Source organism: Phyllobates terribilis, unplaced genomic scaffold (assembly GCF_046119375.1).
Source record: "Phyllobates terribilis strain yellow unplaced genomic scaffold, ASM4611937v1 Scaffold_3__8_contigs__length_932513732, whole genome shotgun sequence".
NCBI lineage: Eukaryota > Metazoa > Chordata > Amphibia > Anura > Dendrobatidae > Phyllobates > Phyllobates terribilis.
The window spans coordinates 204441553-204460985 of NW_027362763.1; the positions used below are offsets into that span (position 1 = coordinate 204441553).

General features: G+C 41.8%; 1 protein-coding gene and 1 long non-coding RNA gene across 4 annotated transcripts in view; one reads left to right on the forward strand and one right to left on the reverse strand.

Moving 5' to 3' along the window:
- SEPTIN2 (septin 2) overlaps positions 1 to 19433 on the forward strand; it is a 62741-nt gene that overhangs the window by 39531 nt on the left and 3777 nt on the right. For all 3 annotated transcript variants that reach the window (XM_073674555.1, XM_073674556.1, XM_073674557.1), the window contains 4 exons: positions 225 to 326; positions 16183 to 16328; positions 17792 to 17878; positions 18992 to 19049. In XM_073674555.1, coding sequence (XP_073530656.1) covers positions 225 to 326; positions 16183 to 16328; positions 17792 to 17878; positions 18992 to 19049 — 393 coding nt within the window. The remainder of the gene's footprint in view (positions 1 to 224; positions 327 to 16182; positions 16329 to 17791; positions 17879 to 18991; positions 19050 to 19433) is intronic.
- Positions 12020 to 19433, reverse strand: part of LOC141259080 (uncharacterized) — a 35004-nt gene continuing 27590 nt past the window's right edge. The window contains exon 3 of the long non-coding RNA XR_012318369.1: positions 12020 to 13691. This is a non-coding gene — a long non-coding RNA (uncharacterized lncRNA). The remainder of the gene's footprint in view (positions 13692 to 19433) is intronic.

The window sequence follows — 19433 nt, forward strand, 5'->3', positions numbered from 1 at the left end:
AACGCTGAAAGAAGTGACATGCTCTATTTTCCAAAAACCCAACCAAAGCACAAAATACACAGTAAAAAAAAACCATGATGTGTGAACAGAGAATTCTGGTTTCTCATAGACTTTGCTGGTACTGCAAAAGGCAGCTGAAAATTAGCATAAAAATCTGCAGCAAAATACGCTGAAAAACCCAACATGTCTAAACATAGCCTAAGAGTGCACTTCTCCTCTTTCAGATTTTGGATGAGATTGAAGAGCGTGGAATAAAAATTTATCAACTTCCAGATGCAGAATCGGATGAAGATGAAGATTTCAAGGAGCAGACAAGGCTTTTAAAGGTGACTGCATATATTTCTTGTTTTACTTTATTTATTTGTAACACTGAGGAACTCTGTGATCGTCTTCTATACTTAATGACACTTTCTTAGCATTCAGCAGAAATGTACCCATTACTTCAGAGTTTGGATATTTATAGCCTTTGAGTTAAGCTCCCCATACACATTAGAACATCACAGAAAAAGCTGCCATACTGATCAACTCCGGGCCAGATTACTAATGCTCTACTGGATGCAGCAGCACAGGTGCTAAATAATGGTGAACAATCACTCACACACACCTACCATCCATGGGGCGAGGGGATTGGGGGCGGTCTTGCGTAGTGTTACAAACACACTTGGGTAAAGGGTGCCTAGTACACACATACGTGTAGTGCACCATGCCTTCTTACAGTCTACAGATCACTCTCATACTAATAAATCAGACGGGCTGCCCAGCATTATATAAGTGCATCCCACAAGGACGAATGCTTCAACTCCTCACACCAAAACTACGGAGCCTGACTGTATCCTGCAAAAATAAAAAAATGTATGAGGTCTTAGTTGCTATTTTGGCCAAAATACACAAGCTCACAACCCACGTATAGGGTCTTCATTGACTTGCAAAGTCCTACACCAAAATTAAAATCAAATCACAGCAAAGGGACATATATCCATAAATACATTACAGAAAAAGAGCCATATTTACTAATAACTGATCACAATACTAATGCACTGCAGGAGGCAGCAGACCCCAAAAATACTGAAAACAACCACTCACACCTATCGGCCACGGAACAAGTGGATGCTAAGTGTTACTAGTGCACACAGATTAGGCTTTTAAAGGGTGCCAGTCACACACATACTGTGGGGGGGGGGTTAGATTTATTTCCTCTGGTGGTGATTTGCTTTTAATATTCGTATTATAACTTGCAAGACAATTAAAGGGTATTCCCATCTCCAAGATCCTATCCCGATATATAGTAGGTATAATAATATTAGGGAATACCCTTTTAAGTCCATTGATATGGGTTCGGAGCTTGCACATCATTTTCAAAATATCAACTAAGACCTCATGTATTTTTTTTCATTTTTGCAAGATGCAGCCAGACCCTGTTGTTTTGGCATGGGGAATTGGGTTGTCTGTCCTTGTGGGGTGCACTTCTAGTGCTGCACAGCCCACCTGACCTAATAGGATGGGCATGACCCATAGTCTGTAAGCCGGCATGGTACTCTACATGTATCTGTGTCTGACACCCTTTATAAGCCTTATTCATTTGCATTTAGAATACAAGGCAACCAACCCTCACCATGGGTGATAGGCGTGCGAGTGATCTCAGTATTGTGCACCTGTTCTGCCATCTTCTTTTATCATGGCGGCTGCTGCATCCTGCCGTGCATTAGTAAGATGACCAGATATTTGTAAATATGGATGTTTTTTTCTGCAATAGTTTTTTGGATTGTGATGTTGCTGTGAATTTTTACCCACATACATTAGTGTAACATTTGCTGAACCCAATGATAACAGCAGGTTTGGCAACAGGCTAATCTGTATGGAGGCCTGCCGACAATCCTTTGACAGATGATGCCATGGGAGCTAAGGACCCGGCATGTTTGATTTCAGACTACCCATCCTTTTGATGTCAGCGACATGAACCATTGTCTACTACGTCCTAAAATTGTAAAGAACTGAGGACTATTAAAAAGCTGTATAAATAGAGCAGAATAAAAATAATCGAGAGTGGGGAGAATTTGTTTTACAGAACTTTGGCAACACTTTTCTTCCATGCTGTAAAAAAATGGTCAGGCTCCTGCCCAAGATATGAGGTCGTTGGTCGACCCCGCCAAAATTTGGTTGGCTTTCTGACATTTATCTAATGAACTTAAAGCTATACAAGTACTTTCATTTGGTGATGTGTTAAGACAAGGCACAAAGGGAAAATCTTATTTTCTGGGTCAGGGTGGACATCCCTCAGGGGGCTAATATTCTCATATATAGGAGACAATTGGGAACAGCTGCCTGACAAAATCAGTGGCTAACATTCATAATGTGCTATATCTCAGCGAGAATGCACAAAAGTTGGCTGCGATATTGACTTGACATAAGAGCAGACGCTGGGGATGTTTGTTGTTTGGGTATTTTTTTATGCTTTAAGCAACCCCTGTCCATATACATGTGGCAGAAATGTCTTGTTGTCCATAGTTTAGAAACTAAGGGTGCTTTCACATTGCGTCCAGTACATGCTTGGTGGCCCCGTCGGGGCGCATACGTCCGAACCCCCTCCACAAAACGGGATTCGGACATATTCGTCCACAGAGCCATAGACTATAATAGTGCCAGCAGTGCAGACGTGCAATCTGATGTGCATTATTTTTGGGCGTATACACCTACTGGATGTAGTAGACTACTTCTGAGTGTCCGCATCCTGTAGGAGTATACCCCCGAAAATGATGCACAGCAGAGCACATGTTCGCACTGTCGGCGCCATTATAGTCTATGGCCCTGTCAACACATACAGTACAGACCAAAAGTTTGGACACACCTTCTCATTTAAAGATTTTTCTGTATTTTCATGACTATGGAAATTGTACATTCACACTGAAGGCATCAAAACTGTGGAATTATATACTTAACAAAAAAGTGTGAAACAACTGAAAATATGTCTTATATTCTAGGTTCTTCAAAGTAGCCACCTTTTGCTTTGATGACTGCTTTGCACACTCTTGGCATTCTCTTGATGAGCTTCAAGAGGTAGTCACCGGAAATGGTTTTCACTTCACAGGTGTGCCCTGTCAGGTTTAATAAGTGGGATTTCTTGCCTTATAAATGGGGTTGGGACCATCAGTTGTGTTGTGCAGAAGTCTGGTGGATACACAGCTGATAGTCCTACTGAATAGACTATTAGAATTTGTATTATGGCAAGAAAGAAGCTGCTAAGTAAAGAAAAACGAGTGGCCATCATTACTTTAAGAAATGATGGTCAGTCAGTCCGAAAAATTGGGCAAACTTTGAATGTGTCCCCAAGTGCAGTTGCAAAAACCATCAAGCGCTACAAAGAAACTGGCTCACATGGGGACCGCCCCAAGAAAGGAAGACCAAGAGTCACCTCTGCTTCTGAGGATAAGTTTATCCGAGTCACCAGCCTCAGAAATCGCAGGTTAACAGCAGCTCAGATTAGAGACCAGGTCAATGCCACACAGAGATCTAGCAGTAGACACATCTCTACAACAACTGTTAAGAGGAGACTTTGTGCAGCAGGCCTTCATGGTAAACTAGCTGCTAGGAAACCACTGCTAAGGACAGGCAACAAGCAGAAGAGACTTGTTTGGGCTAAAGAACACAAGGAATGGACATTAGACCAGTGGAAATCTGTGCTTTGGTCTGGTGAGTCCAAATTTGAGATCTTTGGTTCCAACCACCGTGTCTTTGTGCGACGCAGAAAAGGTGAACGGATGGACTCTACATGCCTGGTTCCCACCGTGAAGCATGGAGGAGGAGGAGGTGTGATGGTGTGGGGGTGCTTTTCTGGTGACATTGTTGGGGATTTATTCAAAATTGAAGGCATACTGAACCAGCATGGCTACCACAGCATCTTGCAGCGGCATGCTATTCCATCCGGTTTACGTTTAGTTGGACCATCATTTATTTTTCAACAGGATAATGACCCCAAACACACCTCCAGGCTGTGTAAGGGCTTTTTGACCAAGCAGGAGAGTGATGGGGTGCTACGCCAGATGACCTGGCCTCCACAGTCACCAGACCTGACCCCAATCGAGATCGTTTGGGGTGAGCTGGACCGCAGAGTGAAGGCAAAAGGGTCAACAAGTGCTAAGCATCTCTGGGAACGCCTTCAAGATTGTTGGAAGACCATTTCCGGTGACTACCTCTTGAAGCTCATCAAGAGAATGCCAAGAGTGTGCAAAGCAGTCATCAAAGCAAAAGGTGGCTACTTTGAAGAACCTAGAATATAAGACATATTTTCAGTTGTTTCACACTTTTTTGTTAAGTATATAATTCCACATGTGTTAGTTCATAGTTTTGATGCCTTCAGTGTGAATGTACAATTTTCATAGTCATGAAAATACAGAAAAATCTTTAAATGAGAAGGTGTGTCCAAACTTTTGGTCTATACTGTATGTCTGAATCCCATTTTGCGGAGGGAGTTCGGACGTATGCCCCGACGGGGCCACCGAGCATGTTCTAGACACATAGACACAATGTGAAAGCACCCTAAGGGAAACCTACATGGTGGTCTTTTTGTTTTTCATTTGGAAGCAGCTTGTGCAGGACCACGTTGTAAATCTCCTCATTTTTTTTTTCCCCCATCCATATTAAATTTTTAATCCATTTTAAATATACCAAATGTGAGCAATATCGTGGACTTTAACTTCCACATCCAAACGTATATAAGAGAGTCTGGTTTACCAACTTTGTCAGAAGTTAACACTGAATCCCTTGAGTTGCCCTTTACTGAAGGGGAACTAGGAACTGCCATAAGAGTCCAAACCGGGGAAAGCTTCTGGCCGGAGGGGTTTCCTTACTCTATTATAGATAGTTCTTAGAATCTTTGTCTCTTACATCCCCATCTTATTACCAATTTCAACGCGATATCTAAGGGCTCTTCTTTCCCAGGAGACTCCTTTACGAGCTCATATATTAGTTATCCATAAAGGAAAGATCCATTCCAATGTATGAGCTGTAGATCCACCTCACTCCTCAATGTAGATACAAAAATGTTTTTGAAAATGATTGCGTCCATACTATTCCCCCTCTAAATGGATATTATCCACTCAGATCCAGCGGGATTCATGAGAAGTAGAGGCTAAGGACAACATAAATAAGGCATTTAACCTCACACACACACACACACACACACAGCCAGAGTGAAGTCTCAGGCTCTTATGCTTTCATCCACTGATGCAGAAAAGCCTTTGATGGGGTAAACTGGACCTTCATGAATGAGACACTCTATGGATTACGCCTAAAATCTAACTTGCTACGTTGGATCTCCACCTTGTACACAAAACCGACTGCCAGCGTAAAGGTAAATGTGGTCTTATCCCAGGAGTGCACTATGCGCAATGGCACACGTCAAAGGGTGCCCGCTATCTCCTTTTAATCTTTATACTTACATTGGAGCCCGTCCTCAGTAGGATTTGGTGCAATACTAACATTATGGACCCATGTATTTGCGGTTCTCTCTACAAGATCGTGGCCTATGCAGATGCACAAACTTGATGGCAGAATTATGTACGTACAATGATCTATCTAATTTTAAAATTAACTTCTCAATCAGAGGCCTTGAACATGAATATGTCCCTGCTCACTTTAGCACCTTTGAAAACTGCCTTTAGTTTCAAATGGGCTAAATCTGCTATAAAACATTTAGGAATTTTATTACCTTGAGATGTAAGTTTGACATATTAACTCAACTTCCCTAAACTACTCCAACCGGCACAGGAAAACTGCTCAAGATGGACGAGGAATGCTTTTACATGGTTTGATGGAAGCGCAATTTTTAAAATGATCATTCTCCCTTGGATCTTTTACGTCCTTTAAGCTCTTCGGATTGGGGTCCCCTCTTTCTTCGTCAGGAGTTCTGTTTTGGTTCAAACCAAGTTCATATGGTCTAGTAAACCACCCCGTATCAGAAGAACCATATTATTTTGTTTTAAGTCCTCAAGGGGTATAGCTTTGCCTAATTTCAGATCCTATTACATAGCCTCCCACCTCTCTAGACTCCTTGACTGGTGCAGGAATGGGGCGGGGAAAGCTTGGGTCAAGATTGAACAAAGCTTTACAAATATCCTTTATATTGCTACTCCTTGGTTGGACTTGTCTTTGGTTAAATCCCTTAAAACACATCCCACGATTGGGGCTACCCTTGCCTGTTGTACTTTTCTCACATCATGCCACAATCCTCTTCTATGTATCCCATTTTGGGTAATCCACTTTTCCTCTTGGTGACGGAAGATGTTTTTCATACCTGGCTAAATAGTGGTAGGTCATTTTGGAGTTGGACACATTTTGGCCTTAAACTGATCTCCTCATCAGCCTCACTACTCCATCTCTCCTGGGAATCTGGAGAGCTGGTTAGCTTTCCCATTTTTTTTTCATTCACTTCCTCTCAAACCTCTTTATGATAATGACAAGATGACTTTTGAAGTTGCGTGTTTGGGCAAGGGACCTCTAAGACACACTTTATCTTTCTCAGGTGATCGGTTACATATTTTTTGGTCCTGCAGGCTTCTCTCCTTTTTGGGAAAAAGTGCAACTAGTGATTCGTAAGATCACAGATCTCATATCCAACCTAAACCCAGTTCTTGTCCGTCTCAATCACTGCAATATTCCCCTAAAAATATACAGGCATTCAATATTAAGACACTTAATAGTGAATGCAAGAGCGTGCATCCCTCTGCTTTGGAAAAAAGACACCACTCCAACAATCTCCCTCTGGTTTTCTAAAATTAATGAGGTGATGTTAATGGAGGAACTCTTCTCTACGATCAATAATTCCTATGAACGTTTCTACAAAACCTGGTTTTATTGATTGAAATTTAGCTCCTCTACTGATTATCTGGCCTGGAGTCACAGTTCTGTCCCTGCGAGCTTGTGTAGGGTGAGACCTATCAGCTGCCAGGGACCCGCCTGTGTAGTCTCAAATGCAGCTCTGTTCCCATTGGCTGTTATAATCTATTTTTCTCTGAATCACTGCAACATTTTAGAGTAAAACATGCATGGCTGAAATCAAGCAGACCGTGGACTGGACAGCATGCTTCAGCTGTCAGGTTCCTTGTAAGAAAAAAAATGCAACATGTGCTAAAAGTTAATACACATCCACATTACTAGATTTTTATTCCAATTTACTACATCTTTATAACTAGTATCTGCTATTAGTATTCCATTCATATGGTGTAATATTAGTGATGAGCGAGCATGCTCGCCACTGCTCGTTACTTTCCCGAGCATCTCAGTACTCGAGATGCTCGGAGCTCGCCGAGTACTTTCGAGATGCTCGGGCGGGAGCTCGGGTCCCCGTCCTGCATGTTTAGCGCTATTTAGAGCACCAATCATGCAGGAATTGTCTGCCACTCACTGTAATGCCCAAATCGATGGGAACCGTGCTCACAGTGAAACATGAAAAGCTGGCAATTCATCAGCGGCATACACTGGTACCCGACAATTTAGAACAGAAAGAATAGAGCATCACACATAGATTAGCTAGAAACATGTCAGTCACATATATAATAAGTACAGTGACAGTGTTGGTTACTGTACTTGTTATTTAATGTTAAAATAAAGGATTTATTTAAAAAAAAAAAAAAAGTGTTTTCATGCACCCGTCTCTTTAAAAAAGCCGGCCGGCAATTCTTCAGCGGCATACATCGGTACCCGACAATTTAGAACAGAAAGAATAGAGCATCACACATAGATTAGATAGATAGAAACATGTCAGTGACATAGATAATAAGTAGAGTGACAGTGTTGGTTACTGTACTTGTCATTTAGTGTTAAAATAAAGGATTTATTAAAAAAAAAATTGGCGTAGGGTTCCCCATAATTTTAGTCTCTAGCGGAGGTTAAGCAGACAGCTGGGGCAGATGTTTGAAGCCTGGGAAGGGGGTAATACCCACGGAGCTTCCCAGGCTACTAATATCAGCTCCCAGATGAATACCTAGCCTTTACTAGCTATTAAAATGGGGGACCCAAAAAAAAAAAAAACCGTGGGGTCCCCCCTATTTTAATAGCTAGCAAAGGCTAGGCAGACAGCTGGGGCTGATATTAATAGCCCAGGAAGGGTGCCATGAATATTGGCCCCCTCCCAGGCTAGAAACACCAGCCGTCAGCCGCCCCAGAAATGGCGCATCCATAGGATGCGCCAACTCTGGCACTTAGCCTCGCTCTTCCCACTGCCCTGTAGCGGTGGCAGTGGGGTAATAGGGCTGGGGTTGATGTCAGCTTATAATGCCAGCTGACATCAAGCCCAGGTTAGTAATGGAGAGGCGTCTATAAGACACCCCCATTACTAACCCCATAGTCAAAGTTTAAAAAAAAAACACAAACACCCAGAATAAAGTCCTTTAATTGAAATAAAGACACAATTCTTTATTGTTCTAAATTAAACCATACTTACCATCACACCCATTCCAGCTGAAGCCAACGATCTCCTGCAATAAAAGAAAAATAATAAAGCAACATCATCCTTACCTTTCCATGGTTCCCACGACAGCTTCAGCTCTGCTACATCGAGATGACAGGCTGGACCGCAGCAGAAAGCTGCCATCCAGTCTGTCATCCCGCAGACACTGAGAAGCGCAGGCATGCTTGCGCTCCTCAGTGTCAGGCTGTGACGGCATAAAATGAGCCGAGGTCATGTCCAATGAACTCGGCTCACCTCATGCACGTCACTGACAGCGTGGAGAATTCTCCTGCGCCCAGGTCCAGTAGTGCTGCGTTCTCTATTATTACTGTAGACAGTGAGCAGCATGTCCCATGTGTCATGGGATCTCATATACTAGATCCTAATTAGATATTATCCCTATTTATTCCAGGCAGATAGAATTATAAGGAATTCTATCTTCTGCATGAAATGAATAAATTATATTAGACTAACCTTTTCTATATCTCTATGGTCCCAGTGATTAATTTAAGATTATCACTTAAGTCTATTAAACATGTGCACTGCATTTTCTATGGTACTTAAAAGTTGACTGCAGGAGGGGACACTTACCTGTGTGTTATCCTAAGGTTAAAAGGGATTTGTTCACTTTCAGAGAAATTTTATGAAACAAACAAAATGTAGGCTATGTTCATATGCCCTTTTTTCAAAGTTTTTGTGCCATATTTGTTGCGTTTTTTTGCAGCAATTTTTGGGTACGGATTGCAATGGTGCATAGTCGACAGTAGTTTAATAAAGTTAGTTTTACTCACCAAAAAATGCGGCTAAAATGTCGTTGCGTTTTTTTTTTTTTTTTTTGCAGTGTTTTTTCATTTTCTTATCGCATTCTATGGGTAAGAAAAAAAAAAAGAAAAAGCTGCAGAAATGACACACTGCAGATATCAAATACACTGCCTTTCTCAAATTCGTTTAGGAAAAAAAAAGCATGTGCATGAGATTTATGAAATCTCATGGCTTTTACTGGTACTGTAAAAAGCTGATTTTAGCATAAAAATGTGACAAAGAACCCTGCAAAAACGCAACGTGTGAACATAGCTTAAAGGGGTTGTCCGGTCTATTTTGATAAGAATGACTGCAGACTTATGAGACCCCACAGTGAACGCACCGATTAGTGGGCGTGGCCTCACTCCATACACTTGTATTGAGCAAGGCTGCGCCTGTCTCGAGACATGGCCGGCCAGTGGTCACAACCTCTCTCAGTGCAAGTCTATGGAAGCGAGGCTGCGCTCAGAACCGGCGAATCCCCGCAGCACACAGTGTGCGCTCTGGGGGGATTCATAAATCTCCTGTCACACAGAGTGACTGCAGACTTATCTGTTTAGACTGGACAACCCCTGTAAGTATTACCTCCCCTCCTACCTCTAGCATTGGCTCTCCGCCACTGCCCCGATCTTTGTTGTTTGGTTGCCGCGCTGACGTCGCACCGACAGCGCTGCAGCCATTCACTGAGCTCAATGGCTTTTGTCGTCTAGATGGGTACAACCACTGAGCTCAGTGATTGGCTGCAGCTCTGTTGATGTGACGTTATCGCTGCAGACAAACAGACTTTTTTTTTTTTGTCACTCTTGTTGCAAAAGCTTGAGGAAAAGAGAGCCCCCCCCCCCCCCAAAAAAAAAAAACATTTTGCAATTTCACCGCACTTGGAATTTTTTTCCCGTTTTCGGGTATGTGCACACGATGCAGAAGTGAAGCAGAAAATTTCTGCATCATTTCTGCATCTCCCTGGCAGAAAAAACGCATGCAGATTGTGCATGCGTTTTTCCTGCAGAATACATGCGGATCCACATGCGGATTCACATGCGTTTCCGCATGCAGATTGACAAGCGCTTTCCAGGCGATTTTAGCATCACCTGGAAAGTGCTTGACAACTAGGTCACACTATATAAATCCATGCAAACAGCATGGATTTATATAGTGTGACCCGAGAGAGTGTATATACTTACCTCCGATGGCCCGCGCTGTCCTGCTTTACACTCCATTCTCCCGGCTGCCGGCAACTTTGAATTGAAAGACCTGCCGACGTCAGCGTCACGTGACCCGTCACATGACTCTGACGTCAGCCCAGGTCCTTCAACTCACTGCAAGTGCCGGGAACCAAGCAGGAGCGCTGCGAGGGCCGACAGATGGTAAGTATATATATATTTTTTATTTTATTCTTGTTTTACAGCTTTTTTAATGGTACCTGGGTGTGGATGAGACTCTCCTCTTCTCCACACTCGGGTACCATCCGCACATTGGAACGCGCCAATAACGCAAGTACAAATGCAGTCTTGTGGAATTGGCGCGTTCTAATGCAAGTCAATGGTGGCGAAAACGCCGCGTTTGCGCAAAATTAATTGACATGCTGCGGATTTTTGAGCGCAGCGTTTACGCTGCGGAAAAATCCGCATCATGGGCACAGCACATGCGGATTTCAATTGGGGAACATTGCTGCCCTTCTACCATGCGTTTTTCATGCGTTTCCGCGGCGTTTGCGCAACTGCAAAAACGCCGCGGAAACGCATTAAATACGCATCATGTGAACTCAGCCTTCCAGTACACGATATGTTAAACCAGTGATGGCGTTTAAAAGTACAACTTGTCCCGCAAAAAAATAAGCCCTCACATGGCCATATTGACCGAAAAATAAAAAGGCTATGTCTCTGGGAAGAAGGGAAGCAAAAAACGAATACACAAAAATGGAAAATGCTCTGGTCATTAAGGGGTTAATGTATTGGTAAGAGTATTATGCTGTGTGAACTGGGATTATAGGGGTAAATCATAGTTCCAGAGTTTATCATAGCCGTATTTTTGGTGTATCAGTGATTCTAGTGTCTGCATTCGTGTTTTAGAGGATGTGAGATTGTGCGAGGTTTGTCTTGTTCCTTTTAAAATTCCTGGAATGCTTTATATAATAGACATCCACATACAGAACAAGGTTCATTTTTCTTATGTTGGTGAAAGATATGAAATAACTGCTGGCCTAAATGCATGAATTAGTGCAAATTACCAGTAACCCACAGAAAAGCTGTCCTGTTGGATGTTTCTTGTGTGGTACTCAGCAGTAACCTGACATTTATGGAACAACTGTGATTAGTCGTTTAACCCTCCGTCACATACAATATCGGTTCTAACGAGTTCACGTACAATGTGACTGTCAGGCGCAGGCTAGAAAAATACCTATAATATCTAATGTTTGCAATTTCAGTGCTCTAAAAGTGATCAGTGATCTTCATAGGGATGTAATAAAAGAGACTACACATAATCAGGTGCAAAAAAAACCCCCATTTACTTAACGTAAAACTAATAACTCTGAAATACAAACATTTCAAAACTCCCACCAAATAGTCCCCAGTTCGACTCTGTGAAAAAACTCTACAAAGAAAATTTATGGAAACAAACTTAATTTTAAGATACCTTAAGTACTATTAAACACATATTCAATCAGAATTAGATCCTGAAGTTTCCCCAGAAAAATTACACTTGCAGAGCAAAGAGCAAGAATTACACATCATTTTTGCATGTGTCCGGCAGATTGCATTATGACATTTTGTGACATTCATAATTAGAAAGCCTTCTGATTCCGCTTTCCGTGGTGCAGGTGGTGCATCTCCTTCTTTTGGGAGGTGGTGCAGGTGGTGAATTTTCACTATCATCTTCTGGGCGGAATCTTTTGAGCTGAACTTGAAGGCGAGAGGGGATACCGATTGTTTTCATACTTCTCCTGCGTAGCTCTCCAAGCACTAGTTCATGGGCTAATTTTTTCAGATAGAATCGTCTATGGAGTGGTTCAAGCTTGTTTTCAAGGTAAATGACTTGTGAATTTATACCACCCAAATTCAACCTAGCAAAAAATATGACCATTGGCCAGCGTTTGGTGTTTCTACTGACGTTGAAAGTTGAGCACATCTGATCAGCTGTATCAACACCCCCTTTGGTTGCATTATAAAATGTAATTATCTCCGTTTTTTCTTGTGCCTCAGTCCCAGGATCGATGGCATCATCATCATGGAGTGTTGATAGAAGAAGTACAATTTTTTTTGCTTGTGGTACATAGGAAACCAAAACCTTTCCGTTATGGAATGCAAACATACTGCTGTACTGTTGTCTCCCTTTCACACTTACAAGCTGTGTAGGCAATTCTTTTTTATTTTTTCTTACAGTTCCGACATATGAAAGCTTCTGCATTTTCAGATAATCAGATCACAATTTGAAAACCAATTGTCAGCTGTTATATTGCGACCCGATCCAAATAAGGGCTCAGCCAGTCTTTTTACAACATCACTGGGTTTGTTGCTGACACAGTAAGGACCTTCTGGTTGTTTTCCTGCATAAACTACCAGGTTGTAAGTGTAGGTCTTACTGGCATCAACAAGGGCATACATTTTTATTCCATATTTGTTAGGCTTTGATGGAATATATTGACGAAAGGCACATTTACCACGAAAACCAGGGAGCATTTCGTCAATAGTGAGATTCTCCCCAGGGCAATAGCTTTTTTTTTTTACAGTTTTCAACAAATTTTTGGAATATATCACGAATCGGAGCAAGTCTGTCATGTGTTTTACTTTCGGTTCGGGTAGTTCTGTCGTCAAACCGAAGGCAACGAATTAGAAGCTTGAATCTGTTTATGGACATAACAAGGCCAAATTTTTCAACTCCATCCCCATCTTTACTCCAAAGTTCCTCCAAACTTTGTCTATTTGCCCTATAAGCTCCTGCAAGGTATAATAATAAAAAAAAAGCACGCAGTTCTATTTCATCTGTGGCCTTGATGGTTCTGTTGCAGATGAACTTGTCCTTTATAATGTCTATATTTTGGTTGATATATGTGACAATAGAGTCCAGAATGTCATCTGTGAATAAACTATTCCAGCATTCAACTGCAGTTTTTGCATTACTTGCAGTTCCTATAACTGCAGGAAGGTGAGTAATAATGTTTTGAGGTTCCCTACGTTTTTTCTGGAGTGGCTTCTTGTTCCATTGTTTTTTTTTATCTTTTCCCATATAATAAGATTCTACATCTTCATCCTCATCACTGTCACCATCTTGCTCTGTTTCAGAATCCACTTCACATACTTCCACCTCATCATGAGAATCAATCTCACTTTCCTCTCCTAAATCCTCATTCAGTGTGGGGTCTGCATCATCTAACAGCATGTTTGTTACTTCCTCAACATCAAGGTTTTTTGATAAATTGTACATTTTCCTCTCCATTTCAGCAGATAATCTGAAGCAAGAGAAGGAATATGTGTTAGGGAACTACTGTATATGCCTGAGCTGCACACTTTCTTTTTTAATCTGCCTTATTTCTATGAAATATCCTCACACTTTGTGCTATACATTCGTAAAACAAGCTAAATAAACAATTGTGATGAATAAAAACATAAAATACCAACCTTATTGAGTGTGACGTGTTCACATACAATGAGCCTGAGAGATTAGCGCAGTTATATCTGTCCTCCTGAAGCTCTGCAATCCAACTGTGGTATGAGGTTTCACAGAGCTGCTAGAGACAGGAGACTACCTGCAGGGAGGGGATTTCCTCACAATCTGGTGAGGAAGGAGAAATGAAAGTAAAAGAGATGTGCCTGTCAGGCCTATTGTATGTGACGGAGGGTTAATATAAAAGGCTTTTTCATTGTTTATGTATTTTTATTCATCAAAGGTGTGTCACTTACTGGGCTGCTTCTGTAGTTTTTAATAAATCAGTGTTTTATCAGCAGATCATCATCAATGGAGAACTAGTAAGCCTGCTGCCATGTAATCCTCCATATTCATGAGCTCTGTATAACCCCATTCCTACCACTGATTGGCAGCTTTCTGCCTATGCACAGTGTACAAAGAAAGCTGCCAATCATTGGTGTGGGCGGGTTATACAGGGCTCAGCATTCAGAGCTCTGCTAGATCTGCCGCAGAGAAAACATTGCCTTTTATAAAAACTGTAACAAGCAGCCCAATAAGTGACACATTGCTGGAATCAGGGTAACAAAACTACATCAGATAGGGTAACAAAAACCTGGTGATAGGTTCCCTTTAATTTATATTGTGGTTTTAGTTACATGTATTGCTGCTAACCAAAGGTACACAAAGAGATCTGTCATTCATATCTTATTGCCAGTTTTCTTAATCTTTGGACTGCTTTAGAATTTTTTCTTTCATATTTCATCTCCTATTTAGCTGACTGCCATATGTGCCTGTAAGAATGGCTACCTGTGCTGTGAAAGTACAAGCAATGTCTGGAAAAATTGAAAGGAGTGTGTCATTGGAAAATTACCATATTTTTCGGACCAGAAGACAGACCTAGGTTTTAGAGGAGGAAAATAGAAAAAAAATTGAAGCAAAAAATGTCATCATGATGCACTGTTATGGGGGGAGGGGTATGCTGCTGACACTGTTGTAGGGGTAATGTCCCCCAATTCTATACGAATAGCCCGCACCCCTATCCCCATTCTGGTATACATGGCACCCCCATCCTGGCATGCATAGTACCTCCATCTTCATAACGCTGCACACAAAAAAAATAAATAAAGGATTCTAATTACCTTTCCTCTGCTCCAGCGCTGTGTCCTGTTCTGATGCTTGCTGCAGGTCTCAACAGCGCATGACGTCACTGCCATGCGCCTTCACACGCTGAGGTCAGCTGCCGGAATATGCACTGTTCCCCATGCCCGGACTATGGGCATGGGGAGCAGTGATTATTCATTCTCCTTATTAGCGCGCACAGTGTCAGCCGCTGACTCTTGCAGCAGCTGGGCAATCACGTGTGCCTGCTACTAAAGAGAATGAATATTCACTGCTCTCCACTTCCATAGGCATGGGGAGCAGTGAATATTCATTCTCTTTAATAGCGGGCACACATAATTGCCCAGCCTCTGCAGGAGCCAGCGGCTGCAGCTGGCACTGCGCGCTATTAAGCAAAATGACTATTCACTGCTTCCCACGCCCATGGGCGTGGGGAGCAGTGAATATTCACTTCCTTTAACAGCAGGCACAGTGTACGCTGCAACGGGTGGCTCCTGTCTCCTGTGACCCGCTCCTCCGCCGCTGCAGCTTTCCCCCCACACCCACTACCATTCACAGCCGAACCGTACATTTGGACTATAAAACGCACCCCCCACTTTCCTTCACAATTTTGGAGGAAAAAAGTGCGTCTTATAGTCCGAAAAATACGGTACCTATTGTGTAAATCAAGTTGTTGTTGTTGTTTTTTAAACATTTTTTTTACTCTCAGATATCAAGATCTATATTAAAACTAAAAACTAGCCTTTTTTCAATTTTCACCCAGGTTGCTTAGGGCTGTTTTAGACTCATACTTCCCATTGTTTAAGGAAATTTACATGTAAATTAGCAGCAATAGACTGACCCAGAACCTATCTTTTGTATTGAAGCATCTAATGAGTGTGTGCAAAGTTCTGTGTAAATTGCAGAGGTGTGAAATGACCCCTTGTGAATGGTGGCAACAGTATTATCGACTGTGTATAGAGGTGTTACCGGTCATTGTAACCCTGCCTGTGGTGATGATAGAACTGGTGAACAGTATTCTGTAAAGAATAGGACGTTCTAATCCAAAAAAGCCACAGTGTTCAGTGTGAAGACTCTGAGATTTCAAATTTTTTTTTATATACAAAAAAATTGTCACATTAAAATTATATAATCTCACAAAAAGCTGATTTAAAAATACGGTATTTTCTGCTATATCTTTGCTTTTTTGCTTGTAGGCCAGTATCCCCTTCTCTGTTGTTGGTTCCAATCAGCTCATTGAGGCCAAAGGTAAAAAGGTTAGAGGTCGACTGTATCCATGGGGAGTGGTCGAAGTGGAAAACCCGGAACATAATGACTTCCTGAAATTGAGGACAATGCTAATGTAAGTGTTGAGAAGATTTTTCACCATTTATGGTCACTTCTTTACGTCAATGTTTTGGCAGACTACAAACGCAGATTTGTGATACTGTTGTGAGTAATGTCGTCTGCACAGGATCGCCCCGATTCATCAAGACCGGCATAAATGACTCTGTTCTTGATGACTGCGTGTTGGAGTCAGAGACTTCTAACTCAATAATAGTCCTCCGTGTTTCGCCCCGCCACAAATCTACTCCAGTCAAGGACTGGGGTAAGATTTCTGGCATAAGTAACGCCGTAGCTCACCATGAATTAGAGAAGCTGTACCATCAAACCCTGATCCCGATCCAGTTCCGTCCATTTTGGTGGAGCTGACTCAAACTAGTGTGAAACCGGCAACATTTTTGCAAAACACCATTTTTATTTCAAAGCACTTTTTATCAGAATTTTGGTGTAATCGCTTTAATGAATCGGGGCCCATGTATCTAAGGTCCCTTTCACACAGCAATATTTTGGTCAGTATTTTGCATCAGTTTTTTAGACCAGAGAGTTACTCCAAAAGATAAAAATGGTGCAAATCTTGTTTTTACCTGGTGCAGCCCATTTAATCCAGTTTGTGACATCTGCACCCTTCTACCAAAGCAGAGATCATACACCTTCAATCCCCTCCCCCTTCATACACATAACTCACCTACCCGTGTCCCTGAATTAAGTTAATTGCCAAACAACTCAAAAGATTGTGCATGTTGAATTTCATTATCTCTGATCCTCTAATTCTTTTAAATCTGTGGAAGGAACATTGATTGGCCAATCTACAAAGTAGATTGATCGCCAGGTCTGCCAAGATCAGTGATTTTGGCTGTGCTTTGTGTAATGTATATAACGCCTTGGGAATTAATTTATGAATGGCCGCCTATGTACGTTAACGTTTTGAAATGAACTTGCTTAAGAGATGGTTCTTTGATGCTTTAAAGAAGAGCCCCTCCTTCCATCAGCGATTTTATCCTCTTCATATATTGCAATCATCATATAATATAGCACTGTGTACTTAAAATTGCTCATTTTGCCTTTCTACCCAGCTAATTCTTCTTTTCTCTGCTTTATGTAGAAACAGGAAGTCTTTTTCCTGCAAAAGTCATTCCCCTCTACAACTCCTGAGCCAGCTGCCCCTTGTCCCCCCCCTGCCAGGGGCTGATGACTCCTACAGGGAAAATAGACTTCCTGTTTCTACATAGAGCTTAGAAGGATTCAGCTAGTCCTTTTTTAATCACATGATGTCATAGACCTAATGGAAAAGAGAAGAATTAGCTGGGTAGAAAGGCAAAATTAGCAATTGTAAGTGCACAGTGCTATATAATATGATGATTAAGTGGATAAAAACTTTGATGGGAGTGCTTCTTTAATAAAGTATTGTTAAGGAGATACCATTGCTACATTTATTTTCCATTGACTGTCACTCTGATGTGTTGTCGTCTTCTGTCTGCACAGCACCCACATGCAGGATCTGCAAGAGGTGACTCAGGATCTGCATTATGAGAACTTCCGCTCAGAGAGACTGAAAAGAGGTGGTGCCAGGTACAATAATGGCGGTGTCCGTGTGATAGACATGCTCTAACATGTAATGCTAAATTAATTTTATTTTCTCACTTATGGGAAAATGTTAATATATTAACCAATATTATTAGTTGGGGGGGAGGTGTTTTGGCAGTATCAAAATACCCAGTGTACCTTTCATATAGTTAAAAGTAAAAAGTGTGCTGAAGCATCATGTGACGTATAATGAAAGAGTGATGTCAGGATAGTAGGGTCTATCAAGAAGACCAGTACTGTAAATGTAACCTGACGTAATGTATGAGGCATCTGAAGAAATAGATGATAATCTTAAAGGGGTTGTCATCCAACAATATCAGATCAGTGGTGTTTGACAGCGAACACCCTAAACATGAGCTCTTACCATATCCCCGCCCATAAGTGCATAGAATATGAACAGGAACGCCACAGCTCCATACACTGGGTAGTGGTCATTCTCAAAAACTGCAGCATAGCTCCTATTGAAGTATTTGAGAGCGGGGCCACAATACCCAGGAACAGCCACCACATTGTACGAGGCTATGGTGTTCCTGACAACCCATTTTAAAGTGTTTCTCTAATTATTGTTCAGGAGCACACTGCTCTCCTGTCTCCCTTTTTGCTGGGGGTGGTGCACTTCTGAGGATTGACAATTTGGACCAGCAGCATGGTCAACACCGCTGACCCAAACTCTGCTCTCCTCATTGCAGTAAGCAGAAACTGTTTTTCCTTTGCAGCATTGGAGGAGCTCATAGTTACTGAATATGGTAGTATCCACCAATCCGGCCAGCTTCAGAGCAGTGATTGTAAGAGCCTATAGCATAGACTTGCAAGAGCGGCACTCCTTGCCTAGGCCCGCCATCTTTGATAAACTTCAAAAGTGGCTGGTTACCTAGGCAATGAGCAGTAAACTATAAAACAAAGAGTCTCCCTCCTTGACAACTTTGAGGATTTTTAAGAAGAAGTAAATAGCAAAGTTTGTGAATTTACCAGTTTAAGAAGATGACACCACCCCTTTAACTAATGGAATTGGTTATTGGTTGAATTATTGATCTGTGTTGCACATATACAAGCTCTGACTGACAGAAGATATTTACACTTATTGTTACTTCATTTCAGCAAAGTTGAGAATGTGGAAGCATCAAAGGACCTGATCCTGCTGGAGAAGGAAGCTGAGGTGAGTGACATATAGAGATGACTTTCTCCATGTCTGAAACTGTGGCCGACCACATCAGATAGAACTTGAATGATCATTGATCAAACGTTGGACACATTTTCCTCTGATGGAATCTCATTCTGTTGATGCAGCGATGCAAGTTTTCCATAATAGTTATTACTATTGTTCATGTGGTCATTTATGTGTAATTATGCCCAGTGACCAATGACTGATCTATTGCGAAAGTGACGGATGTTAGACAATCGTTCATGTGTGGGTGACCCATAGACGGTCAGCTATTGACCATCGGAAAAAATGTCAAACCTGGTTGACGTCCTCTCAGACCATGAAGATCAGCAGAATTCGAAGCAAGGATCACCAAGCTGTGACTCGCCTACTTTGGAC